This window comes from Condylura cristata, unplaced genomic scaffold (genome assembly GCF_000260355.1).
Source record: "Condylura cristata isolate star-nosed mole 26May11 unplaced genomic scaffold, ConCri1.0 scaffold00017, whole genome shotgun sequence".
Classification (NCBI taxonomy): domain Eukaryota; kingdom Metazoa; phylum Chordata; class Mammalia; order Eulipotyphla; family Talpidae; genus Condylura; species Condylura cristata.
This window is the reverse complement of record NW_004567118.1, coordinates 6,649,408-6,675,850: the sequence shown is the minus strand read 5'-3', so window position 1 is coordinate 6,675,850 and position 26,443 is coordinate 6,649,408. Positions and strand designations below refer to the sequence as shown.

At 54.0% G+C, this 26,443-nt stretch overlaps 4 protein-coding genes across 5 annotated transcripts in view; all 4 read left to right on the top strand.

The window, feature by feature from the left end:
• The first annotated feature begins 288 nt into the window (after nucleotides 1-288).
• Nucleotides 289-9,184, top strand: HOXB6 (homeobox B6). Of its 2 annotated transcripts, XM_012726223.1 has the most exons (3): nucleotides 289-612; nucleotides 6,746-7,238; nucleotides 8,277-9,184. In XM_012726223.1, the coding sequence occupies exons 1-3, from the start codon at nucleotides 442-444 to the stop codon at nucleotides 8,534-8,536; spliced, it is 924 nt and encodes a 307-aa protein (XP_012581677.1). In that variant the 5' UTR covers nucleotides 289-441; the 3' UTR covers nucleotides 8,537-9,184. The 2 variants fall into 2 exon arrangements, with proteins under 2 accessions (XP_012581677.1, XP_012581678.1); XM_012726224.1 differs by lacking the exon at nucleotides 289-612 and having other exon boundaries at nucleotides 1,363-7,238.
• Nucleotides 634-26,443, top strand: part of HOXB3 (homeobox B3) — a 54,912-nt gene continuing 29,102 nt past the window's right edge. The window contains exon 1 of the mRNA XM_012726052.1: nucleotides 634-1,367. The gene's annotated coding sequence lies outside the window, so the exon portion shown is untranslated. The remainder of the gene's footprint in view (nucleotides 1,368-26,443) is intronic.
• On the top strand, nucleotides 9,270-13,579 carry HOXB5 (homeobox B5). Its single transcript, XM_004684293.2, has 2 exons — nucleotides 9,270-11,712; nucleotides 12,382-13,579. Exons 1-2 carry the CDS (start codon nucleotides 11,151-11,153, stop codon nucleotides 12,627-12,629), a joined length of 810 nt encoding a protein of 269 aa, XP_004684350.1. The 5' UTR covers nucleotides 9,270-11,150; the 3' UTR covers nucleotides 12,630-13,579.
• The window catches only part of HOXB4 (homeobox B4), a 1,919-nt gene continuing 1,495 nt past the window's right edge, over nucleotides 26,020-26,443 (top strand). The window contains exon 1 of the mRNA XM_004684292.2: nucleotides 26,020-26,441. Within this exon, the coding sequence (XP_004684349.1) occupies nucleotides 26,224-26,441 (218 nt within the window). The 5' untranslated portion in view covers nucleotides 26,020-26,223. The remainder of the gene's footprint in view (nucleotides 26,442-26,443) is intronic.

The following is a 26,443-nucleotide window of genomic DNA, read 5'->3' as shown; positions in this document are numbered from 1 at the left end:
CCAGCGATTGGCCGGCGCCGGTCATGTGGCCGGGCGATCGTGAACATGAACTTTTTATCATTTCCCTGGTGGTTATAATGCAGCATTCTTTTGGACACCACACCTAGGTCGGAGCACTGTCGTCCTTCAGGGCTCCAGCCTCTTGATATTTTTATACTTCAGTATCAGCTCGATAAAGCAAGAGAGAGAGAGAGAGGAAGATCGAGGTGGAGAGGAAAAGAGAGGGAGAGAGAGAGAGAGAGAGAGAGAGAGAGAGAGAGAGAGAGAGAGAGAGAAGGAGGGGTGGAAATTACACAAAAGGGAAAACCAAAAATAATTTTAATTTCTAAGTTAATTTGCCTGCTGACCTGGGATTTTAGTCATCATGGAGGGTAAATGGACAATCTGCCCAGAATCGCAGGCTGATATCATTTTTCAAAGCCAGAACTTACTCCATTTTCTATGCAAATATCAGAAAAGCAAAACACCCTCTCTCCCAAGTCAGAGAAGGGGAGGCAACGGCACTCAGGTTGGGACAATATTATCTGGAAGATGAAGAAGAACCCGAACGCTTCCCCCTTTTTCTCTCCACCCTCTTCAATCTGGAGGGAAAATTTCCCAAGGTCTACAAAGGTAAGAGAGATTCTACAATTCTTTTTATTCTTTTGCATCGAGATTTTGTAGGGGGTGGGGCTTGGGTTTGTCTCCCTCCCCCCCCTCCAAGAAGGGGCTGAACCCCACCTCTGGGCGCTGCAGGGAGAGGCTTCCCAGGAAATTGAGCAACCGAGAAAGGGGTGGCCGCTTCCTGGAGGGGGAGCCTGGGCAGGGGAGACGGGAAGAAGATCGCAAAGGGGCCACAGGAGCCAGCTCTACCTCGCCCCTTTAAGATGGGAGGAGAGGCTCAACGGAGGGGCTGCGGGAGAAAGGATGGGGGTGTCTGGGCTTCAGGATGCTCTCAACAGCTCCTGGAAATGGCCTCTGTGGGTGGATGCCCCCTCCCCCTCCAACCATCCCGCCCTCATCCTGGCTCCCCCTTTTGCCCCGGCGCAGTCTCTTGCCGGTGCTGGTTTCGCGGTTGATGGGCGGTTTCCCGGCGGCATTGGCAGAGGGGCGGTGGCGCTGAGGGACGCTCTGGTCTCTGGAGGGCCTGGAATTTCCGCAGAGGCCAGCGAGGGCGAGGCGGCGGCTAGAGAGAACAGAAAGAACAACTCACAGAGAAATGCTCATTAGCTCCCTTCGGAGACATTTCTGAAATTACAGGGGTGTAGGTGGAGGCACCCGAATCAAGGGGACTCCCAGGAAGCCGGCCTGAGAATGCCCAGGTCTCTCGCCACTCCCGCAGGAGGGAGCCTCGCTCTGCAGGGAGACAATTTTGTGGTTTTCATGCGGTAGGTGACAGTGTGTTGATTTCTGTGCAGTATTGATTCTATTATTTGTGTTTTATTGGGATGAGAGTGTGGATTTCGGTGGAGGAGAACATTGCCATGTGTGTGTCGGATGCAGAAACATTTCAAACTTTCTTGGCTCCAGATGTGGTGGATATGAAGAATCTGTTTAGTGTCATGTTGTTTTAGGCTTGGAAGCAGAAACAAAAACAGGAAAGTAGAAGAAGAAAATAACAAGAAATCCCAACTGGGGAACCTGAGGCTGTCGGGACTGGAAATCTGCTTGGTGCTGAGCTCAGACAGCTAGCCCTGTCCCTCCCTCTGGCGCCCGATTTCACTCCCCAGCCAGGCCTCCTGAGGGAGGGAGGGAGGGAGGAGAGGGAGCGAGAAGAATGGATGGACAGGAGAAAGATTCCGAAAGTATCTGGGGGGAGGGGGTGCTGGAAGAGGGCGCCAGCCCTAGGTGAGGACCTAAAATAGAGTGAAGGACTTCTGAAGGAGCTGGGAGCCAATAGATAAGCGACTTTGGGTACAGAGGGTATGAGAGATTGATTTACTTTGATTTGCATGAATAAGTGCTTGGTTTTCTTTTTTAAAAGATCAGATCAGAAGCGTTCAGTCTTGGGTCTCACGGCTTGCCCAGAGTCTGGCTGCTGGGTCTGGGTCTGGGTGTGGGGAATATTGGTTCTCTCAGGGCTGAGTTGGAAAGACAGGGGCGCAGCCACTTGTGGCGCTGGAGGCCCTCCCCACCTCCACCCTCACCCCCAAGCACAGGTAGATTTTCTCTTAAGCAGGCCAGGGCTGGACTCCGGAGGTGGAGGTGGGGGTTCAACTGCATAGGGAGAGAAGTTCTCGGCCAGCACCCACGACACTTAAGAGCCTGTTCTCAAAGGAAAAATTCCCCAAACACACCCAGACTAAAGAGCTTTTTCTCCTGTAGTCTTGGTGAGGTATAAATCATTCCCTCAGACAGTTTGCTCTACAGTTTGCTCTGACCCAAATTATGCGGTTTGCTGCCATCTACCGTCCGTTCGGAGACATGCGCCCTCGGCGCCGCCTGCCTAAAGACGCTGCGGGAACAGCGCCCGACGCTCGCAGTCCCCGCCGCTCAGGCTCGGCGGGATTCGGGGTCGTCGAGGCCTGATGGGCGCTTTCCACTGGCTCTTGACTCCCACCCGTGTGCTTGTGGATTAGAGAACAAGTGTCACTCACCCGCGCCTGCCCATCCTAGCAGGCTGGCCGGGGAAGTGGCCTTTTCTAGGGCATATTTAAAGAGGACTAATACTGCATCCCGCGGGCAGGGGGCCCTGGACCGACCGAAGGGTGGGGGAACAGACTCTCGAGCTTCCCCACCCCCCAGGCGCGCGAGTGGATCGCCCGGGCCGCTGGGGAGATCGGAGGCCAAGGCTGTTGAAGGTTTATTTGGTTTTCTTTTCGGCCAATGGAGGCGGTTAGCCGGAGAGGAGCTGGCCCCAGCAGTTCCACTCGGCTGTCAAAAGACAAACCGGGTCTGTGTTCTCCCGGGTGGCTGATGGGTCTTGCCAGTTCTTGGTGCTGTGTGTCGGTGGTGAAGGAATTGAGCTGAATTTTCGGAAAACTGTTGGTGTCTGCAAGTGAGTGCGGGTCCTCCCCCATTTCCTATCGTTTCAAGCGAAATCGACATAAATATTCCTTGGAAAGAAATTGGGAGTGGAAGTGGGGATCAATCATTAAGGAGCCAAACCATTGTAATTTCCGCTTCTGCTGAACCCCCATACACACCCTCTTAACCCAACCGCTTTCGCAGAAGGGGGTGGCAAAGGGGGGGGCAAGGGTAATGGCCTCTATTGCCTCCTGTGAATATTGGCCCCTGTCTCATGGGTTACTGATTAGCTCGGGCTTTCAAGCTTCAGGAGGAAGCTCTGGTCGCTCCTTTCAAGGTGCTGTGGCCCTGGTTTTTGCTCCAGGAAATTGCCTGTGGTGCCAAGCAGACTGAGATGTTATTAGGGTCTGGCCCAGAGATGGAGGAGCTGCAGGGGTTGAGACCCTGGGGGGCAGGGGGCAAAGCACTGTGCCCCCATGCCTTTGAGCCTCTGAGTCTGGGCGGCAGGAGAAGCCCTTTCAGTTAATGGGCAGAGGAATGACTTGCTGGCATCTAGCAAGCCCAGCCCAGTGGCACCAGTGGAAGCTCAGCCAGAGAGCCATGGGCCCCTTAGAGGCGTTTTCTGTAGGCAGTCCAAAGAACAGGCACCCAGTGAAAGGCGGCTAGTGCTGGGAGTTGAAACACTTCAGGGCTCTTAGGGTACCACAGACTTGGGGGGGGGGAGGAAACAGGAAGAACAAGCCCTACCGGCCCACTCCACCCACCCTCCCCAAGATCAGAGACCAGGCCGCTAATTTGCATAATGGAAATAAGGTCTTTGTATCACGCATTGGACCTCTGATTTTTAGGCTCCATCCCAGCTAAATAGGTCCCAAAGGCTAGGAGCAGCCACACTTTTCTCTCTGAGGGCATTTATATCCCCCAAACTTAAATGATCAGAGTCCAGGGGAACGAGTAGGTTGAGATGTTTTCATTGCCCCAGTCCAGCCAGAATTGAGAGTGGGATAGAGGAAGGTGCTCACAATCTAAAGAAAAAACTGGGAGTGAGGGGAGTTTTGTAGCTAAGAGGAAATGGGAAGCCTGGACAATGTCTTAATCTCCCTCCCCATCCACCTCCTTCCCCACAGGCAAATATCCCTCTCTGAGGTTACTGGTACAGGAGAATTTTACTCCTGAGCTGAATATAACTTAGACACATCCCTGCCAGCTGGAGTGTGTGTGTTCACAGCACCACAGATTCACAGCACAGAAAAATTACAATTATAAATCCTGCCTGTGGGGTTTCTATACAATCTTTCTGCAGTGTACTCAAACCTTGGTACACATTTATTTCTATCTCTCTATGCACATACTTCCTCGTTGAGGCAGAGAGAGATACCCCAGGTCGGCAGAAGGCTGTGCCGCTGTGTATTTACATATTCCCCCTTGGAGACAGACTTCGTGGACAGAACTACAGACAGATTCATAGAGATCTGGCTCCAGAAACCAGGCGGCCTCTGGCCTGGCCCTGCCCGCCTGCTCTTTCTCCCAAACAAACGGATCAGACGAATAAACGCTCATAAATACCTCTGGGCTTAGATAAGAGCGATGAGGCGCTATTTCCTTTCATGCCGACTCCAGGCGCCCAGCCCTGCCTTTGCGGCCCCATCTCACCACAGGCAACCTGCAGAGGTGAGGTTAATTTGGGGGCTTCGATTCTAAGGATAAGGGAGCTCTCGCAGGGGATGACTCCCTCTTGCAGCACAGCAAGATTCCAGAGGAAAACCCACACCTTCTAGCCCTAAGATAGGGACATCCTGGCTTGGGAGGAGGCAGGGAGAGCTGAGGCCCAGCCTCAGAAGCAAGGAGCAGGAATGCATACCCAGGCACTCTCCTCCCCACCTTACTCATTCTGCCCAAGTGTTCCCCCCTCCTCTCTGAAAGTGGGCCCAGTCACTGCTAGAAGGCAGCACTTATGAGTCCATCATTAGGAGGCTCAAACTGATTTTCTTAAATCATCCTTAGCTCCCCTCCCCACAGAGTCTGGGTAGGAAGTGGTTGGTGGAACATCCAGGGATCACCATTTGGCCATGAAGGTGCAGCCTAGAAGTTGTCCCTGGGAGTTCAGAGAGCCTTGTTGGCTCTCTGTAACCAACTAAAGATCCACCTGTGGTCCACAGCCCCAGATCTCTTTACATTTTCCAATATCCTGTTCCATTGTCAGTGGGCTGACCACTAAAAGGGGCCCAGAGAACAGGGAGAGGAGGGTCAACCTGGTCCTGTCATCATCTGACTTTGTCCTCCACCCTGTCCCAGTCCTGACCGCAGGTCCAAATGTGGTCACTCTAATTCCTGGTGAAGGGTGTGTGTTTGAATCTTGAAAACACATCAGGACTCGGTCTTCCAGCCTGGCCTCAATGCTCATTCTCCTCAGATGAGAAAAGAGAGAACACAAACCAGAGAATCAGAGACTCACACACACTTGATGTTGTATGGCAGGAAAGCAGGGGATACAACATGAGAGACACTCAGATACAGGCAGAAGGGTTGTGAGCATCTGGAGAGCGAATGGGGCTGGCAGTTGTAAGCTGCCTGCTGAGCCCCAGGAGAGCTGAACACTTCTCCCTTCCTATAAAACTAAACCAAGTATTGGGACGTAACCACTTTTGAAAAGAATAGCCAGGTTCTGGAGAGACCTAGGAAAGGAACAAGAACCTCTCTCTTCCTGGGAGTCTCTGATTGACTCAAATATAGGAGGGTTTGAGGACCCCAATGTGGAGGAGGAAGAAGGTTCTTTCCTGTATTCAGACTTAGGAATCAACACCCTTGATTCCCAAGATTATCTCTAGCTTATGATATACCTGTCTTTAGGGGTAGGAGGTGGGAGTAGGGTGAGGATTGAGGGCAGGACAGGGATCAGACAATCCTAGGCTCGAGGAGCCTCCCTCCCTCCCCATCGCTCAAGGGTGCATAGTGGAACCAGGAGGATGTCTTGGGTGGGTGTAGTCAGCCGCAGCTTTCCTAGAAACTCCCAGAGGAGCCCTAGGGCCAGAGGGAAAAGCTTGGGCTCGGGCCCTCCTCCCTGCTAGCTTTCTGGGTCTTCTGGACAGCAGGCCCTGTGAGCACAAGAGCTGTGAAGATGCAGGAATAGTAAACTAGGGCTGGAGAAGACAGAGTGCATCTGAGAAACGGGAGAAACGGTTTTCAAAACCTGGGAAAGAGACTGTTTTCTTCTTGGCTTCTGTCTTTCTTAAAAACGCTGTTTATTAGCGGAGAACTCTTCTGGCCTTCTACCAACACAAAACCGTAGAAACCGACCTTTCCTTTCCTGCTTTCTTAACGAAGGAGGTTGCGATTGGAGACTCAGAACATTAAACCACCCTCCCCTTGAAGGGATGGGGCTCAAGCCACGCAGGGGTTAACTTTTCTGAAAACACAATTAACTTTTTCCTATCCTGCGTGGAAGGGGAGGGATATATTTATTTAATCACTGGGGGATGGGGTGGTCTCAATCCAAATGCTCCCTCCGCCTTCAAAGCACAGACGCCTCTCGCAGATCCTACGTAGGTGGAACAGGACGCGTTGTGTTGTTGGGGGAAGAGAGAGAGAAAGGAGAAGGAGAAGAAGGAGGGAAAAAAAGGTTGATAGGTTTGTGCGCGAGTCCCTCGTGCGGGCTGCGCTCCTCCTGGGTGCTATTTGACAATTCCTGCCTCTGCCATTGGTCAGTGTTGGATCAGATGGTTGTATTTCCTTCTGGCCCTCACTGGCACCTCGCCATCCCCCCTCAGCTAAAACCCAATCTCAGATATACTACTAATAGGCGCGGCGCTCGGACTATAAAACACAACAAATCATAAACCCGGCGGAGCTGCAGCGGCCGTGCGCGCCTCCCCTCCCAATGAGTTCCTATTTCGTGAACTCCACCTTCCCCGTCACTCTGGCCAGCGGGCAGGAGTCCTTCCTGGGCCAGCTACCGCTCTACTCGTCGGGCTATGCGGACCCCCTGAGGCACTACCCCGCGCCCTATGGGCCCGGGCCGGGCCAGGACAAGGGCTTTGCGGCTTCCTCCTATTACCCGCCGGCTGGCGGCGGCTATGGCCGAGCGGCGCCCTGCGACTACGGGCCGGCGCCGGCCTTCTACCGCGAGAAGGAGTCGGCCTGCGCGCTCTCGGGCGCCGACGAGCCGCCCCCGTTCCACCCCGAACCGCGGAAGTCAGACTGCGCGCAGGACAAGAGCGTGTTCGGCGAGACCGAGGAGCAGAAGTGCTCCACTCCGGTGTACCCGTGGATGCAGCGGATGAATTCGTGCAACAGTGAGTGAGACTTCCCGCGGCCACCGCGACCCCCGCGCGCCCCCGCCCCCGGGAAAGAACTAGGAAGGCTCCCCCCCTTCCCTGCAATTCCGTTCTGCCACAGGGTGCTGGGTGGGCCTCTCGCTAGGAGATACGGGAGGATGGGCCGCCTGCCGCGGTCTCCTGCTCTGCCCTCTCGTCCGCAGGAGTTACAAAGTTTGCAAAGTCCCAGCTGCACTCTGAGCCAGGGGAGCCAGTGCGTTCTCCCGGAGCGTCAGGCCAGGGCTAGGATTCCCGGTCGGGGAAGAGGGCAGGGACGACCGTCACTGGCTTGGCTTTCTCTTGCGCCCCAGCCCTGGTCGCGTCCCCCACCCAAAGACCGTTCCATTAAAAACCGAGTGCGTCATGGGAAGGGGGCGGCGTGACGCTGGCGAGGGAGAGTTGAGTCTGTCCGGGACTGGGTTTCCCTAGGGGTGGGGGAGGCTGGGACGGATGAGGCACCAGAAAGGGGTGGTAGTTAGAGGAGGGAGGGAGAATAAGGGGAAGAAACGGAGAAAGAAATTGGGGGGGGGGGAGGGAAGGAAGCAGGCGCCTGGGTCTCAGGTTGGATTATTTGTCCGCCTTAAGTCCCAAATTGATGTCCATTAGCGGGACAAGAAAGTGAGGAGCCGTTAATGCCCACTATGGATCGATCCACGTCATTACGGATTAAGGACCGGAATCTATCACAGGCTAGTGGGGGAGCTAGATAGATGGAAAGAGAAGATGCGGCTAGGAAGAGACACACCTGGCCAGTACTGCCCCAGCCCTTCCTCCTTGACCCAGGTGGGATTTTAAACTGCTCCTCCCATCCCCCACCAAGAGTCCAGACCGAGGCGCAGGCCTAGGAGACCCGAGGGAATCTGGAGGGGGCGCTGGAGAAGAGAGAGAGGAAGGGGGGCAGAGAATGGCAAGCGGAGGGCATCCCGGGACAAGCTAGAATCTGCGTTTGAGGGTCGAGTGGGGGAGAGGGACTCTAGCCCCGTTGACCCCCAGACCTCAGCATCTCTCTGCTAACAGGTTCTTCATTTGGGCCCAGCGGCCGCCGAGGCCGCCAGACCTACACTCGCTACCAGACGCTGGAGCTGGAGAAGGAGTTTCACTACAACCGCTACCTGACCCGGCGGCGGCGCATCGAGATCGCGCACGCCCTGTGCCTGACCGAGCGCCAGATCAAGATCTGGTTCCAGAACCGGCGCATGAAGTGGAAAAAGGAGAGCAAACTGCTCAGTGCGTCTCAGCTCAGTGCGGAGGAGGAGGAAGAAAAGCCAGCCGAATGAAGACGCTGGAAAGGGAGGGTGGGGGGACGCGAAGGGAGAGGCCAGTGGGGAGACGAGGGCTTCAGAGAGCCCCAAGAAGACTCTGCGGGCGGGGGAACCAGGGGACCTGCTCGCCAGCGCATGACAGGCGGCGCCCAGCCTTCTCCTGGAAGCCCCCGCCCGCAGAGCTCTTGCTGGGTGCTTAGAGGCCACTGCGCCTGAGCCCACCCAACACCCCTGCACCCCTCCATCTCCATCTCCGCGGAGGATGAACCCGCTTCAGCCCGATCAGGCTCCACGGTGAGAACTGAGGACCGGACTCACTTGATGTTTCCTGGAAGCAGAGCAAAACGCTCTTGTCCGAGTCGCGTCTCTTTTCGTCCATGTCCCTCGTGCACGGTTCAATGGTAGATTCGCAGTCCCCTCAGCGGGGGCCTCGAAGACTCCCTGATCCCCAGACCTCTCTCCCACCCCTCCCTAAAGCCACTGGAAGGAGCACATACTACCTAGAAGTAAGAAGAGGAGCCTCAGAAGAAAACAAAGTTCTATTTTATTAATTTTCTATGTGTTGTGTTTGTAGTCTTGTCTTAGCTCTGGACGTGAAATACTTCGGTAATAATATTAATATTATTAATAATGATAATGATAATAATAAAGACGTAAAAACTCGCCGCTCACTCACCTCCGCTCCTCCCCTGCCACTCCCCCCCCAAACTCCCCACCCCATCTTCCCCATGCCGGAAACTCGAAACTCGAAGCAAAAGCTGGAGCCCTACTCGGCCCCAGCGGGGCCAACAAGACTCGGAAGTTACAGTTGAGATAAAGACTGTAAAGGCTGGAGCCTCCCGCCCAGGCTCCAGCACGCCTCGCGGGTTCTGAGGCTTCTGACAGCCTCTCTTGGTGCAGACTTGGGGGAAAGAACGGGGCCGTTTCCCTCTATTCTCTAGCTTATCCATGTTTGTCTGTGGTAGGGGGTCACCACCGAGACCACCCTAACCAGAGCCCCTGCGGAGACTAAGATAGGCGTTTTGTCACTCAGCAGCGCTTTTCTGTTGCCATGTCCAGGGATGCCTTGGCCTGTGGTCTGCCCACATGGCCAGATCTCTGCCGCCCTGGATGTTCGGCTCAGGCCTGTGGCTCTCATCGGAGCTACCGGTATCTCTCCTCCGGCAAATAAAGGCTCCCAGCACCCCTTCCTGCCTCAAGTAAGAGCTCTATTAGGAGCAGGGGAATATGAAAACAGTGGTAGGTCCCAGCGAAAGGGCAGTACTTTCCCCTGCTCCTTGGAGTCCTGAGGGCAGGAGGCCAGGTGATAAGCGGGCTGTTCTCATCCCCTCAACCAAAACCGACCCATTCTCTCCCCACCCCCACCCAGACGGCAATCTGGCGACACTGGACACTGTTTTCTTCCTCCTCCCTCTCTCTCCTTTTTTATTTTTAAAGAAAATAGCTGCCTGGCAGAAGGCCCCCAGCTGCAGTGAACTCCGGAGGCCCAGCACGCTCAGCAAGGCGCCGCTGGTCCTCAGAACCCCTTCCCAGGGCCTGGCAAATTCTAAAACTACCCCCAACACCAGCGAGAGGCCTTGAGCGGGGCCTCTCAGTGCAATAGCAGTGTCTGGTGAGGAGGCTCGAGCAGGTTCTGCCTTGATCGAAACTCTCAGAACCAGTTTCCACCATTTTTCCCCTGGCAAGTAGAACAGGAGCTCCTCCTCTGAGATCCTTGTCTTGCTCTGTCATTGCCTGGACCTGCCTAAAGATAGGAAGGAGATCAGGAAGAGGGGTCCAATCGTCTAAGGCGCCCAGGAGAAGGGAAAGCTTCTCCTGCGAACCCTTGCTAAGCCTGTAAGCTATGGATAGGTCACTGCAGCGGGGTCAGGAAGCAGGCCAAGCCAAGCTCACCCGGAAACCCACTGCAATAATTGTTTTTCTCATACACCTTCCAACCATCCCGTGTCCCCATTTCCGCCCCCAATTTGGAGATTTGCTAAACCTGAGAAAGGGAAAAGCAATTCAATCTTTGATCATCTATCTACCAGAGTTAAAATAACAATAATAATGATGGAAAGTGCAAGGAGGACACAAACAGAGACACTAGGTCCACACCCAAAAAAATGAGTAAAGGCTCAGTTGCATCCCTCCTTTGAAAGACTAAACCCGACGGGTGAGCCTAGGCCGGGTTTCTTTCTCCCAAGGCGTTTGCAGAGAGTCAGCAGGGAGGCAGCGGTCGCCGCCATGGCGGTCTGTGGCCCGCGCTCCCGCCGATCGCCGGAAGGTGGCGCGCTCTGCTTAGAGGCCGCCGCCAACCTTCGCCTGTTTCTCCCCCTTCTCCTTTTTTCCCCCTCTCTCCGAGGCTCGCATTGAATCGGCCCTAACGATTCTCGGATCGTCATTATTTGTAACCATAGAGCATGAATTACCTCTTGAGGTCATCAGCGAGAATTTACGACTGGTCAACAAAAGCACGTGATTCCCTAACGCCCCCCCATCCCCCTTCCAACCCCCCCCCCATATTTGGCCGCATACATAGCAAAACGAAGTACAGTGCATCGCTATAATTCATTAATACATCATAAATCGTGAAGCACAGGGTTATAACGACCACGATCCACAAATCAAGCCCTCCAAAATCACCCAAATGAGCTCGTACTTTGTAAACTCCTTCTCGGGGCGTTATCCAAATGGCCCGGACTATCAGTTGCTAAATTATGGCAGTGGCAGCTCTCTGAGCGGCTCTTACAGGGATCCCGCTGCCATGCACACCGGCTCTTACGGCTACAATTACAATGGGATGGACCTCAGCGTCAACCGCTCCTCGGCCTCCTCCAGCCACTTTGGGGCGGTGGGCGAGAGCTCGCGCGCCTTCCCCGCGCCGGCTCAGGAGCCCCGCTTCAGGCAAGCGGCGTCGAGCTGCTCCCTGTCCTCGCCCGAGTCCCTGCCCTGCACCAACGGCGACAGCCACGGCGCCAAGCCCTCTGCCTCGTCCCCCTCCGACCAGGCGACCCCGGCCAGCTCCAGCGCCAATTTCACCGAAATAGACGAGGCCAGCGCGTCCTCGGAGCCTGAGGAAGCGGCGAGCCAGCTCAGCAGCCCGAGTCTAGCTCGGGCGCAGCCAGAGCCCATGGCCACCTCCACAGCCGCGCCCGAGGGGCAGACTCCGCAGATATTCCCCTGGATGAGGAAGCTTCACATCAGCCATGGTAATTCTCGCTCTCGCCCTTTTTTGTCTTCTCGGCTTTCCTCCTCTGCGTTTGGGGGTGAGGGGGGGGGGCAGGAGAGCTTGGCTTTTCCTCAAATATAGATTTATTTTTTTTCCAGAGGGGGAGAAGTCACTAAGAAGGGTCTCACTACTGGGGGACAGAGCCAAAGTGGTCTCTAGCTGGGGGGTTGGGGAGGGGTATTTTTAATAGTGTGTTCCTATATTCGGTTTGGGTTTTATGCTCTCAGCTGTAGTAGCTTTACGCTGAGGGATGGGGTTTCTGCAATGTGGGGAAGGTCCTGTTTACCCCCCAAAATCTGAGACAGCCGCTAGCAAAGGAGGGGCGAGCAGTACAAGGAGCTTTCCGGGGCAAAAGTGCAGTCCTCTCCTCCCTCCCGGGGCGAGCGGCCGCCTGAGCCCAGCGAAGGGTGAGGCACAGGGAGGGAGCAAGAGACAAAGCCGGGCGCCTTCGCTGCCGGCAGAAGTGGGGGCTGCAGGAGATGGGGGGCGGAAAGAGAGCTCGGACGGGGGCATCTGGAGTGGGGAGGATTGGCGCGGCGGCGAGCTGGGTGCCGGGGACGCCTGGGTCCTGCTCCACGCCCCCTCCCACCCAGGGCCCCCTCCCTTAACCGGAATAACGTTGCCTGGGGCGCTGCTCTGTCTGCTCCAGATATGACGGGGCCGGATGGGAAAAGGGCCCGGACCGCCTACACCCGCTACCAGACGCTGGAGCTGGAGAAGGAGTTTCACTTCAACCGCTACCTGACGCGGCGGCGGCGCATCGAGATCGCCCACGCGCTCTGCCTGTCCGAGCGCCAGATCAAGATCTGGTTCCAGAACCGGCGCATGAAGTGGAAGAAAGACAACAAACTGAAAAGTATGAGCCTGGCTACAGCCGGCAGCGCCTTCCAGCCCTGAGCCCGCCGGGAGGAGCCCTGGGCGGCCGAGCCCCTCCCGCCCCCAGTCCCGGCCCCTCCAACCTCCCCGCGCTGCCGCCGCCCGCTGGGGACCGCTTCCCACCAGCCTGCCTCACCCCGGCCTTGTGTTCCGTTTTTTCGTTTGGTCTTAGGTCTTCCTGTGGCTCCCTCTCTCCTGGACTGGTTAATCTTGTTATTATTGTTCATAATAATGATGATAATTATTATTTCCCCCTCCGCTCGCCCCAAATCCACCAGTGTTTCTGAATGATGTGGTTGCACTCCTTCCCCACGAAAAAAAGAAACTCGCATGTTTAATGTGAACTTTCCCCTCCCCATCTATGTCCTTCTAACTTATTTATAAAGGATGATCGCTGTATTTTGAGTTTCAGCTCTAAACTTCTCTAAGGGGCAGCAGCTGAGGTGGGGTAGTGCGTGCACAGCCCCGGGGCCCAGCTGAGCTGGCCTCAAAGATGGAGTCCATGACTGAGTCTCTTTCCACCCTCCTCCCTCCTCACTCCCAAGGTCCAAGTCTCTAAGTGGCTTGGTTCTGGGGTGGGAAGAGGCCTGGGAGGACCAAAGGGGTGGTGGTGAGAAGAGGGAAGGAAAACAGTGAGATCTGAGTTCCTGCCGCCTAGGTAGGCCCCACAAGGCCTGATCTGGGAGTGTGTACGGAAACAAAACTAATCCTCAGTGTAAAATGTCTGTGTATTTCTCTGTGAAGCCATGGGTCTGGCGTAGAGGGCCCCAACCAAGCTTGTAAATATGGGGATAGTCTGGGTCAGACCCACCCCCTCCCCCTACCCATTTCGCTTCCAAGACCATTTGTGGTGAGCGAGTGGATGCTGTGCTATGTGTGAAATCTGTCTTCGCCGGGCCTGTCTCAGTGATTCGCTTTTGGTATTTGTTTGTAGCTTTCCTTGAAGTCAAATAAATGTTTCCCCTATTCCACCACCCTTCCACTTGTCTTTTCTCTGAGGGCCTGTCTCTCCCATCACCGGGCACACCCTAGACCAGTCCTGAGAGATCTGGTACAGGCAACGGAAGGCAAGATGCTTACCAGCAGTCCCTCTCAGCCACCAATGCCCATCCCTGGCCTGGCCAGCAGTGCTTGGCCAGAGGACAGGCTTCCATACCTGAGGAACTGAGAGGCCCAGAAACCCCAAGTGGGGCTGGGGCAAGGGTAAGGCTGAGCTGGACTCCATTCTGGCCTTCTATCAACTGGCCAGAAAAGCTCATGGAAACCTCTTCAGGAAAAGTACTTGGGGCCCAAATCCTAAGCAGGAGACTCCTGGCCTTTGGAGAGTGACACAGGCCTGCTCAGCCCCCATATCCCCTGCTCCAAAACCAAATCAGTCCTGTCACCCAGTAAGTCCAAAAAGGAAAGAAAAAAAATCACCTCAGTTTCAAAGGTTTCCTCTCCACTCAGCCTTCTCTACATTTATCAAGGGTTCCCTCTCTCCAGGGGCCCAACTGACCTTCCCTCTTGGTTAGGAGTTGGGGTCCCTCCTGGAGACCCCAGGTTCCCCCTTCAGTCAGGCTGGCCCAGGGCCAGGGCCCAGTCCTCTTCCATCCAAGTCAGCCTCCACCCTGAGCGCAAGAGTCATGTGTGGACACTTACCCGGTCAATCCCTTCCAGCTTGGCCCAACTTCTTAACAGGACTTGGGGGGAGGGGAAGCTGGTGAGGAGGCAGCCGAGGGTCCTGGAGGCTCTACTGGGCCCTCCTTCCCCCTCACCCCTTGACTTTGTCCCCCTCTGTCCATAGCAAACTATCCCAAAAGTCGCTATGACATTTAGATGTCAAATGGATAGGGGTTTTATCTCGAAGTTAGATCGTAAAAATCGCCGAGAAGTCAGACAGATACCCCTCACTGGCTCGAGAAAGTCACGTGAGGTCCATAAAGTTAGTTTTATGGTTTTGGGGAGTTGACACCGCGCGGTATATTTCACATTCTCCAGAATGTTAAGTGACACTTTAACTGCTCGCTGTGGTGGGGAAGGGGGCAGAGGTAGGTGAACGCTCTCTCAGCCCAGAAGGCGGGCGGCAGCCAGGCCCTGCACTCCGCAGTAAGTCGCTTCCAGCTTTCGCTTTTTTCCCTTGTAATTTTGGAGCTTGGAACTGGGGAAGGGAATCTTGCCCCCAGCAGGGCTTAGGGTGATAAGTGGGGGGACATTGCGTCTGCTTTTAGCAGCAAGTTTTGACAATCTGGGTGACCTGAAGTGGGGTGCTCGGTTGGATAAGGCCTCAGCCGTCAAAATGCCTGGTTTTTATTTGCAGGAGTGTCTGGCCATTTGTGGGGAAAGGAGATTGTGTGGGTTCCTTTAGTGCTCTTGGAAATTTAGGGGGCCAGGAGGGGAATATGTATTGCTGAAAGAAGGGCCTCTTGTGGGGGGCCACTTCACTGCTGGATATCTTCAGACAGACATCTCCCCACCCCCAGAGAGGAACTTTATGACATTCATTTGTCAGGGGTGTGTGGGGCACGCAGCTGGGCACTTTTATCTGGATACATCTGAGCTGAGAAAAAGCAGGGGGGATGGTTAAGGCAGCGGCTGTGGGCTGCCTTGTACTGGGGCACTCTCTGGCTTTCAGATCTTTGAACCCCACTAGAATGGGTACTCTGGTTCGCTATAGCCTCATCAGGTCATCTAAGATGGGGAGCCAAGCACTTTTGCTCCCAGCTTCAGTCTATTAGTCCCAAGTCACCCCTTCTGCTTGGCTCTAAGTAGAGTCCTGAGATCAGAATGGGGAATGGGCAGGGGGGCGGCGAGCCCTTCAAATCCAAAACCTGATTTCTGCCCATGAGTGTGGGGAAAGGAATAGCTCCTTTCCTTGCTTAGAGCATCCCTGGAAATTAATAAGTAGAACTTATGCAAAAACACAGTCATTCTCCCCCCCCCCCCGTGAATGTACAGAGGAAAAGCTGGACACAGCAGCTAGGAGGGAGAATTGGAAAGGTGTTTTCTTTCTTCTTTCTTTCCCTCCTCTCTTCCCATTGTACCCTTAAAACAACCTTTGTTTTGTGGCATCACAAATTAGAGGGATTTCGTGATTTGACACCTCATTGTTATTTTCTAAGAATAAGTAACCTTTCTTCTAAAATTCAGAGGCTTCATCCCCACCAAATCAACCTCCTGATTTTAAGACCCAGGGGTTCAATCACATTGGCACTCCTGCTATCTCCTGATGCAGCTTACCAATGCCCGCAGTTGGTCCCTGGAACTGAACATGTGGGTACCTTGAGAGGTCACAAGACACCCCACTTCCCATGAGAGGACCTCTGGCCCCTTCCTGCAGCAGCTGTCTTATAACTGGGCACTCCCTTCCTTGCCCAGGACTGACTTAGAAGAAACCCTTCATAGGCTTTTCGAGGAGAGAGGACAGAGTTTGGGGTCTTCAATCTGGTGTAGAGACACATCTCTCTAAGAATGGATGGGGCATTGATCTTCATGGGGAGACTCTGATCAGCTTCCAAAGGAGCCCCAGCACAATTAAAAATACTAATACATTTTGGTGGCATAGATTCCTCAGGCTTCCACTCTGGCCAGTGCAGACAAGTTGGATATATTGAGGGGAAGAATGCAGCAGGGACAAACTCTAACCTGGGGTCTCCAGGGAAACCCTGGTCCTGCTGTGCCCCTTGCCTCCCTCTTTCAGAAACCCCAGACCACCAAGTCTGCCCTTGAAGATTTTTTTTTGCCCCTTCTCATCTTCTGTAAACTCTGATAAAGAATGTGTGGGGCCAGTGGCCCAGGGACATCTGCTGGGTATATCTAGACAGATTTTCCGGAATGGGAAGAGCAGGCCCGGGCGGGGTGCCCACTTCCGCCAGCGGAGGTCAAAACCCTCGGAGGATTTCCTCTGACTCTAAGCAATCATAAAGAACACGCCCTAGCCGGGTTTTCCTCTTCCCCACTTTGGGTTCTTTGGGAAACCTTCTCCCCTGAACCTCAACAAGGATGCATGGGGGTTGCGGGTGAGAGATGGGAAGCAGTTTCTGGTACAAAGGAGCTCCCTCTTGTGCTCCAGAACCCCCCCCCACCTTTCCTCCCTCCTCGCCTGGACAGTCTTGGGGAAAAATACTTCTCCCTCCAGGATTCTTCTCCCCCTTCTCTGGCACTCACTTCACCTCCCTGGCTGGATCTGGGCCTCCAAGCCACAGGCTGGCGCCTTCTGCCTGGAGCTTTACACGGCTGCCGGAGCACCCTTAATCTGGGGCAGGGCGCAGGAATCAGCAGCCAGAGATTAAGGCTGCAATTTCCCTCTTCCTTCTGAGGCTAATCTGAACACCAGTCAGTGGACAATTTGATTTTGGGGGTTTTGTTTTATTTGGTTATTTTTTGTTTTGTTTCTCTGTGGCCACGGGGGTAGGAGGAAGTATAAAGAAGTGTAAACAGGAAAACCAGCAGGGCCTGGAGTTCCGAGAGCCCATATTTCACTGGCTTCCTCTCTATAACTGCAGCACGGACACTTAACCCTTCCCTAGCAGAGAGAATCTATTTGCTGAGGGCTAGCGGGCAGGTGTGGGGGCAGATTCCGGAGGAAACTCCCCTCTTGGTCTGACTTCTCTCTTCTTTATCCTAAGGTGGGGATGCTGGGGCAGAAGGAAGGGTTTAAAACAAGGGAGAAGATGTCAGTCCACACAACCTACCAAAAGCAGCCCTTCCCTGAGAGCAGAGGGGCTCTGGCCTACCTGGGCTTCCCAGCTTGGGGGCCAACCTTGCCAACCAAGGGGACAGGGCAAGCAAGAAGCCCTCCCCTCTTTTAGGGGAGAGCCCCCTGGTCACCTTTTCCATTTTTGGAGTTATTCAAACTAATCTGATTTGGGGGCTGGGATCTGCCCACAGCAAGCATTTATCGATTGCTGGAGTGCTGTTACACATTCATATTAATTAATCCAGACACCACACCACCGCCTGGAAAAGGAGTTGGTTGGGGGGAGGAGGGGGGAAATGGGGGCCCCTTGAAGAGAATGGACCTTTCTTCCCTAAGTGCCCTAAGACGGGGACTGGAGAGTCCCTCCTTGCAGGAATCAGAGGACCTCCCCCATTTTGAAGTTCCTCTACTTCTCTGCAGGGATAAATTCACCTCAGTCGGACTCCACACACAAATCTCCTGGGGAGTGGGGCTGAACACCTCCCAGGTCACTTAGCTTCCTCAGCCCTCTGCTGGAGGGATCCTCTGGCTGACGTTCCCAGCGGGGCTTTTCTAGAAGGATTAACACCTCCTTCCCACCTTTCAACTTCCCCTAGGTGGAAGATTTTTTATGGATTTGGGCTTGTTATGTTTTAGTGTTTGTTGGTGGTGGTAGTGATGTCCTTCCCCTTCCTCTTACCCCTCCCTCCAAAAAGTGATTAAAATCTGTTAAAGGATTTAATTAAAAGAGTTAAATGAAAAGGAAGGAGGCGCAAATGAGTTGGGGGAAAAAACCCACACCAAAGCTATTCTCAACGATTAAATCGCCATTTTAACAATATAATGGAGTTTGCATCCTGAAAGGGGAAATCAACGCTCATATCTCATCAATAATTCATAGAGTCCGGGATCACGCAGAGGTCAGCAGACGGGGCTGCAGCGCCGGCCTACGTGGGGCTCCCGGTCGCTGCCGCATACATTACGCGCCGCCGGCCGCACAGCCGCCGCCCTGCGCTGCCGCCGGGCCAGGGCGCGCCTTCAGGTCTAGGGCGGTTTTTCGTTCTTTCTTTCGGCGAATCTACCAAGAACCAGATTGTGGGCTCCTAGGCCAAGTGGGGGAATTAGGGAGCGCGTTTGGATTTAGGGTAATTAGGAACCTGACAGGCCCGACTATCCCGCCTTCCCAAGTTTAACTCTCGCTCACTCCAAGACTCAGGGGTCTCCGCCTGCCTCTTCCCTCTCAATTTTTTTCAAGGGGAGCAAGGTGCGCTCTCCACGGCATCCCCCAGCTTCTCTCCGGAGTCGCGTCCGCCTCGGCCTCGGTCTGGCCAGGCTCTGCGAGTGCCTCTCGGCCGAGCCCACACGGCGGCGGCGTCCCCTGCGGCCTCCGAGCGCGGCGCGGGCTCGGGCCGCAGCGGTCCCCGACCGCGGGGCCGCGTGGGTAGGGCGGCAAGCGCCTGGGAAGGAGCGCTGCCTCGAGGGCCCCAGTGCTGTAAACCAGGCCACGTAGGAGGGAGGACATCCAGCCTGGGGAGAAGCATTTAGGGGGCCCGTGGCGGGGAGCCCCAGCGTGGGAGCACCCCCTCCTTAGGCCTGAGCGCACCACAGGGATCACTAATCGGTGGCAGCTTCTGCCCCTTGGCTCCATTCTCGTTCTCTACGTGTTCCTCTAACTCGCGCTCTTTTTTTTTTTCTTTTTCTGTTTTCTGATTCCCAAGGGCCCCCAGGGAACGAAGGAGGAAATCTTCCCTAGTGAGAGGTGAGACACTGGGGGGCCAAATCTGGCCTCAAGGGAAACCGAAAGAGCACAGGTCTGGTCAGCTTAGCAGCTGCGTGGGCGGAGAGGCAGAAGCTGTAACATCCCCGAGCTGCCAGTAGAGTCCGCCTTAGACCAAGTTCACAGCCAGGCTGAGGCCTCCGAGGCGCCAGCGAGCGGCGGTGCAAGGTGGCCCTGGGCCAGCGGGCCACGCTTTGCCTGGACTGGGAGCGCTCCTCCAGCCCTGGGCGACTGTGGCCCCCGCCGCTCCCAAGGAGCACTGGCTCCGACGCCCTCCACTCTTCACCCCAGAAACACCCTGCTACAGGTCAGCCCACTGCACCACTCCATAGGTCCCCTCGCCACCCCCTCGCGGGAACAGGGCGGGTAGTGAAAAGCGCTTCCAGGCATCTCAACATGGGGTACCGGTGAAAATGAGGGAAGTGGGATCCACCGCGTCTTTTTCCCAAGAAGTTAATTCATAATCAAAAAAATCTCTTCCCCAAGTCTAAGGCCCTAATGGTGGTGAAGAGGGGGGAGGGGCAAAACGTTTTACTCTGGGGTTTCTGCAGCCAGTGCAGCAGAATGAGACCCTGGGCGGTGAGGCCAGTGTTATTGCCGGAGGGGTCGCAAAGTTGGAGGGTCAAAAGTTTACAGCGTGCGTGAGTGGCCCAGGCAACTAGCGGCCAGCGGCGGGGGTGGGGTGGGAGAGGAGGAGGCGCTGTGTGTGCAGAGAGAGCACCAGAAAAGATGCCCGAGGTAAGGAAGACCGGGGGGCTGGGGCGTGGGGACTTTATTGGGGAGGAGAAGAGGCAGATATCTTGGGAGGGAGAAACTGAGGGAGGAAGAAACCCTTTTTCAAACCTCCACCCCCCCCCACCCCACATCATCCAAAACAAAAAACCAGTGGGGCACTGCATACAAGAGAGGTCTCTAGGCCTGGCAAATGCTCTGTGCAATTTTCTCTCCCAAAGATAATCTTTGAGTCACCATATAAAATTTAATTAAAACCTACCCAGCCGCATACATTTGAAAAATCCAATTATATGCACATCCTTGCTGGACATTGGGCCAAAACAGGCTTCAAAGGTGAAGGCCTGCGCCTCACCACCAGCTCCACCCTGCTTCCCCCTAAAAGGGCCAAACAGCTGGTTCCCCCAACTCCCTTTCCCCCCCACCCCCAGGGCAGCTAGTTTTTCAGGGTTTTATCCTCTCTCCCCTTCTGGGTCCAGCCAGTTGGAATTCATAACCACGGCCAGGACTGGGTGTTTCTAAATTTCTATCCCCCTTTCCAAATTGCTTAGGTTTAAGAACTTGGATATTGAAAGAAGTTTAGCTTGTTAATTTTCTCACTGTCTCCCAAACCTCCACTTGTATGTTCATCCAGAATCCCTCTCTTCCAATTTGGAGGAGGGAGGGGAAATGAGAAGGAAAAATACTGAATGGCCTCACAGAGCTCTCTTAAACTGAAGTTGAAACAGGCGACCTGAAATGAACCTTGAATCCGTGCATTGAGTTTAGTTCATAAGTAAGAGAGGCTCTGTAATTATAACACCAGGACATATGCCTATTTTTGGTCTTTAAATGACTGTTTGTTGCAGTATGAGATGTCATCAAATTCTCTTGCAAGCATTTAATGTAGGAGGTGCGCCGTGGGTGTTTGTCCTGCCAGAACTGAGATAACCAGAGAATTCTTATAAAGGTGTTTTATGAGATATGGACAGATGAGACAACGGTTTAATGTCACATTCAAATCAAACTGACCCCCCCTTTTTTTTTTATTAAACCAATGGGGGTGTGCAGCCAAGTTTCTCTGGAGAGTCAGGCCAGGGAGGAGCAGTTTCTGGGGTCCAGAGATGTTGTAGGTCAAAACCTGAAATAGAGAATCCTTCTCCTTCTGTTTCCCCTTACTTGATCTCCTTTTCCTCCTTTTTTAAGATAGCCTGTTAGGAAGTGATGGCTTTGTGTGGTAACTGGCACAGAAGCCCAAGATCCTGGGCTAGGGAAGAATCAGGGTGGAGAAGACAGTCTTCTGCCACTCAGTCAAACTGGTACCTAGGGATAGCCTCTCTGGACCACCCTTCACTAGGGTTCACCCTGCCAACAGCCCCCCCAGACCTGAACTGGGTGGCAAGGGAGTCACCTGACCTACCTCTGTGGGTCCCATAGAGGCTGGAGAAAGGGGGAAATGTGCTGTTGACAGTTTAGTCCTAAGGATACTAATTCTGAAGGGACAAGCCAAAGAACTTCTGAGTATTTTAACACCTCTTTGATTAGTTTCTGAACCTCCTTATAGTGGTATTTTGGTAGTCAGATGTTACTGTAAAGATGAAAATTGGTTTGTTTTTATAGAGAATTAAAGTTTCTGAAAGTCTAGTCTCCAGCTTTGATCAAGCAGTCCTACTGCCTCTCTTTCAGGGTTCTCTCTGTCCTCCCTGGAGGATGCTAGTCTATGGACCAAACCTCAGCCCTGAGCTGAACTGGTCATTCCTGGGGTTCTGGCACCACCAAAGTTTTGGCTGGAATGGGTGTGTCTGGCACTGGGAGAGGGAACAAAATAGGTGGTGTGTGCAATGAGGTCTGGCTACCGACCCTGCCATTGCAGTCATCTGGGGGGAGGGCAGGAGGGAAGGGTCCTCTGGCACAGGCCTGCTTGGGACCCTGGTCCCCCAAGCCACATTTCCACTCCTCCAGGTGCCAGCCTCCTTCACAGGCCGCCAAAGGAACCCCGAGGATCTCCACCTTCTCCTTCTTTGCCCCTGGAACCAGAGCAGACAAAAATATAGGAATGATGGAATATCAAAGCGGGGGCGGGGCCGGGTAGAGTCCTATCCGAATGGGACTTTTTGGGTGTGGGGGTTGGGTGAAGGGAGGAGAGGGTTCTGGCAAAAAGTCGAGCTGGAGAGGATGAGCTGAATCAAATTCCTGCTCTGTCATTTTTCTCCCAAGTAATGACCTGCGCAAAATTCAATATGACCGAGCGAACTGCGCGAGCGTATTATAGTAACTGCCTGCTCTTGGGGGAGGCCCGGAGAGGGGTGAACCGCAGGTCACGGCGTCTAAAAATTATTAAAATGTTTGAGAGCCTCGTGACGCGCCTAGCTGTTTAACAAAGACTGCCAAAGTATGAGATTAATACGAAAACTTGCGCTTCAAAAACAAAAACACACCCAAAAAAAGTCTTGTTCCGGCCTCCAAGGGGGCCCGTAGCGCCTCTGCCCGCCGCCGAGGTTCGGTTTTCCGGCCACACAATAATGGACCAGAAGGAGCTCGTCGGTTGCCGAGCGGGTGTGCGGGCGGGTCGGCGGCCGGGAGGGCGCGGGAGCCGCCCGGTGAGTACTCGCCCGCTCCCTCCGGGCCTTCCACTCGTCTGCGCGGCGGCGGCAGGGGCGCGAGCCGGCCCGGGGCTGCCTTCTTGGCCCTTCGCTTTCCCTCCCGCGCTCTGTCGCTCCGCACCCGCCGACTAACGGTAGAAGATTCCGCGTGGGCTGGGCGCGCAGGGGAGGGGGGAGCAGTGAGGGGTCACGTTAGCAACCTGTGGCTGCCCGGAGACGGCGGCCAGAGAGCTGCCAAACAACCCGGGGTGCAGGGGCTGTGGCTCCGAAGGCGCCGAGTCCCCGCTCTTCTTTATGTTATTATTGCGCGTGTTGATGTTAGTATTCTGGGGTGTGTGTGTGTGGGGGGAGGCAGTCTCCTGCCTTGGCAAAACTCATTTGGGGTAAACTCTGCCTCCACTCGTCGTGGCTGGACCCGGCTGGGGTGGGGGCAGTGCGCCTCCTTAGGATGGGCAGGTGGCTTTCAGCGTGCAGAGGAGAAAGTCTCGGCGCCCAGTGTCCAGGACCAGCCGTTCCCAGCCCCGTAGTGACTCTGCCTCCCATTCTTCTCTGGGGTGCTCCGTGCACCTGGGCCGCCTTCCCTGTGAAGTGTAGAGCAGCAGACAGATGCCCTTCCCAAATTTCGAAACCGACGAGTTGGACGGGTTTCCGAGAGCAGGGCGAGTTAAGGACCTGGAGGTATGGGGTGGGGGAGGGGGCTTGACCAGTTGGAATGGTCCTGGAGCTCCGGACTAAAGGGCCTGTAAGGGAACTTGGAAAGGACGGTGCTTATGGCTGGGGGGCTTCTGGGGGCCTTACCCAGGCATTTTGTCTGTGAGTCCAGGGCTAGATTTCTGTTTCCCTGGGTGTCCAGATGGGGTCTGAGCCTATCTATTGGACCCTCTCTTGGCAAAGGTAGTTGCTACTCATGTAATAATGTGTGTGCACACGCGCGTGTGTTTTCAAATATGTGAGATCAAGCTGGCTAAGAGATTGTTGGTGTTAGAAATCAGGCTGATTTCCCAAGGCCAACCTTGGCAATCTAGGATTGGGATAGAAAACCAGAGGATCTTTTGGACCTAGTTGCTGGCAGGTGGAAGCTCTCCTCCCACCCACCTGTAAGGGTTCCTTGGCCAGAAGTGGGCAGAGAACTCTGGAGTGTGGTGCTTAGAGGGATGTTTTGTATTTTTTTCTGTATTTGTTAATGAAATTGACATTATTCTGGCAAGCTCACTGGAATGCAAGCATTTCTCAGACCTAGGGACATGGCTGGAGGGGTGTGGGTGTGGAGGTTATATATTCTGTGCACGTTTCCCCTCATCAGCTTCATAATTTTGGTGTCACTTCCCTCCATCCCAGTCTACAGTTAAATAAATTCAGCAGTGACTGGGAGTCTCAGGTTCTCCAGATCCCATTTTGGCCTCACTGCCAGCAACCATAGCAGGTGGCCAAGTCAGCAAACACAGGCAGAGAAAACCTGCCTGAGGAGAAAGAGGTAAATTTGAGGTTTCACCCAAAATTTGGGGATTATCCCCCTTTCCTGGCCCCAGCAGGCAAGGGAAGTAGGGAGGAGCCAGGATATCATCTGGTTGCACCTTTTATGGTTCCTCTTTGCCCTTCATTCGGAAATGAAAAGCCTTTGATCTTTTTCTCAGGTTGTAAATGGAATTGCCCATCATTAAATATCCGGGGGCCCCATCTGCTTGGTCTCCCAGCATTTTTCTTTACAACTGTTTCTTTCTCTTTTTACCATTGAATTTTTCCAAAAGGACTTTTATGACACCCCCCTTCACACCCAGCAGTTTTTCCCTCCTCCCTTTGCTGAGAGGCGCCTAGGAAAATATCTAGATATTCGTTTGATCACAAACTAAAGGCTGTGAGGGGCATGGGGAAGCCGATTGGGGTTTTGTTTTTCTTAAAAAAAAAAAAAAAAAAAAGGAAAACCCGGGGGGGAGGGGAGGGGCGAGAGGGCACCCAGAAGGGCCTGATTCTGACTTCGCGGCAGCCTCAGGATGACCCTTTCTCCTTTTGTGCTTAGCTAATGTTTACATCTCATAATTCATGCGCCGCCGAGAGTTGCACCGCAGCCGCGAGGTTCGCGTCCTTTTGCGGACCGGCTGCTTCTATTTCTCCCTCTTGCAAGAGTTGAAACCTTCTGATTCCAACAATGGATCCGCAGTGATTTTTCCTGCTCTCAGAGTTCAAAACTAGAACAAAACGAAATAAAATCAAACCACTCAAACCACACCCCAAACGAAGAACACGCTGAAAGTAGGAGAACTGGAAAATTTCTGGGCCAAGAAGATCTCTCTGTCTTCTGTATATACCCTGTAGATCCGAATTTGTGTAAGGAATTTTGTGGTCACAAATTCGTATCTAGGGGAATATGTAGTTGACATAAACACTCCGCTCATTCTTTTTTTCCCTGAAGAATTTTTTTCCTAAATGAGGATGATCCAGTGATGACCACACGAAGATTTTCCTTTTACATTTTTTTCTTCCTCTTTTCTTTTCTTCCTGCAACTGGTTAGAGATGAAGAAATCATTTACCTGAAATCTTCCCATGCCTGTCCCCAGGAGCCTTGTGCCTCTTTTCACTTCTCTTAAGAGGTTAATGTTGATGATGTTTTAAATTTATTCTCTTGCCTCAAGCCCATCTATTCTCTATTCTGGTCTCAGGGACGCTTTACTGAAAATACCAGAAAAATGACTGTTGTCTTCAATTGTGCCCATGCAAAGGAAATTCACTTTTCAAATGGACGCAGAGGTCGCCTTTCTGTTTGGGTTCAGAACATGATGGTGCCGTGGAAATACCAATTACCAAGGGGTGTGTGTGTGGGTCACCTCTAGGGTCCCTATCCCAGGGTCACAAGGATGTGAGATTTCTGTTCCCTGTGGAAGCGGCATTAGCTGCAATTAGAATGTCTAGATTCGGTGGTTAGTATTGCTTCTGTGGTTCTGGGATTAGCAAATTGCTATTCAATTTGCTCTCAAAAGTTGCAGGTTGTTTACTCCACTGCTCACGTTCAGTGTGGGAACCCAAGTCATTTCTCCTGGCTTGGGCTATGTGGAGTAAGGGGAGGAGTGAACAGGAGAGGGAAACAGACGGACGGACGGACTGACACAACCAAACTAATAGCGCAGCTAAATGCGATTTGGAAGGCGAGGTCTCCCCGAATTAGTGCATGAATTTCCTATCGATCCGCCCGCGGTTCCATTCATCTCTGACAAGTCCCTCCACGCACCCTCCCGCTGGTTCCCAACGCCTCCTCTCCCAACCCTCCCTGGCTGGCAAGTGAGCCAAGCCCAGCACTAAGCCCTCATTAGCCCAATGTGGGTTCCCCTCTCTAGGTGGAACCCCAGACACCCCTCATTTAAGTCCCCACACAGACTCAGTGGGCTTGGGCCCCTCCAGCAGTGGGGAGAATGGTAGGGGCCGATGGGAGACAGACAGTGCTGGGTGGAGGTGAGGAAGAACTGGAGGGGCTACGCCGGGAACCCCAACTTCTAAGGGGGTGCAGGGATTGCAGTCCGCTCCGCGCCCCAACAGGCCCCCTGATGGCAACCTTCGAGGGGTCTCTCTCATCCCTGGGAGAGCTAGGCGAGGAGGCGATCGCCCCGCAGGAGCCCTATGTAAATCCTGATGTTGGGTGGGTGGGGAGAGGGAAGAGAAGAAGGGGAAAATAAACCTCTTTGGCTGGAGTAGGGTCCGGGTGAGCAGATTTCCTTATCCGGGAATCGCAGGCGGGGCGGCCATTGGCTCCGAGGATCACGTGGGCCCCTAACTTTGTTCACTTGACAGTAAGTAGGAGGGCTTTCGGAAACAGGAAAACGAGTCAGGGGTCGGAATAAATTTTAGTATATTTTGTGGGCAATTCCCAGAAATTAATGGCTATGAGTTCTTTTTTGATCAACTCAAACTATGTCGACCCCAAGTTCCCTCCGTGCGAGGAATATTCACAGAGCGATTACCTACCCAGCGACCACTCGCCAGGGTACTACGCCGGCGGCCAGAGGCGAGAGAGCAGCTTCCAGCCCGAGGCGGGCTTCGGGCGGCGGGCGGCCTGCACCGTGCAGCGCTACGCGGCCTGCCGGGACCCTGGGCCCC

Bases quoted from the DNA above. Each gene is read 5' to 3' on its own strand.
- HOXB6 (XM_012726223.1), top strand. From the start codon at position 442: ATGCAAATATCAGAAAAGCAAAACACCCTCTCTCCCAAGTCAGAGAAG. The intron at 613-6,745 runs GTAAGAGAGATT...TACTACTAATAG, and splicing joins ATTTCCCAAGGTCTACAAAG to GCGCGGCGCTCGGACTATAA. The intron at 7,239-8,276 runs GTGAGTGAGACT...CTCTGCTAACAG, and splicing joins GCGGATGAATTCGTGCAACA to GTTCTTCATTTGGGCCCAGC.
- HOXB5 (XM_004684293.2), top strand. From the start codon at position 11,151: ATGAGCTCGTACTTTGTAAACTCCTTCTCGGGGCGTTATCCAAATGGC. The intron at 11,713-12,381 runs GTAATTCTCGCT...TGTCTGCTCCAG, and splicing joins GAAGCTTCACATCAGCCATG to ATATGACGGGGCCGGATGGG.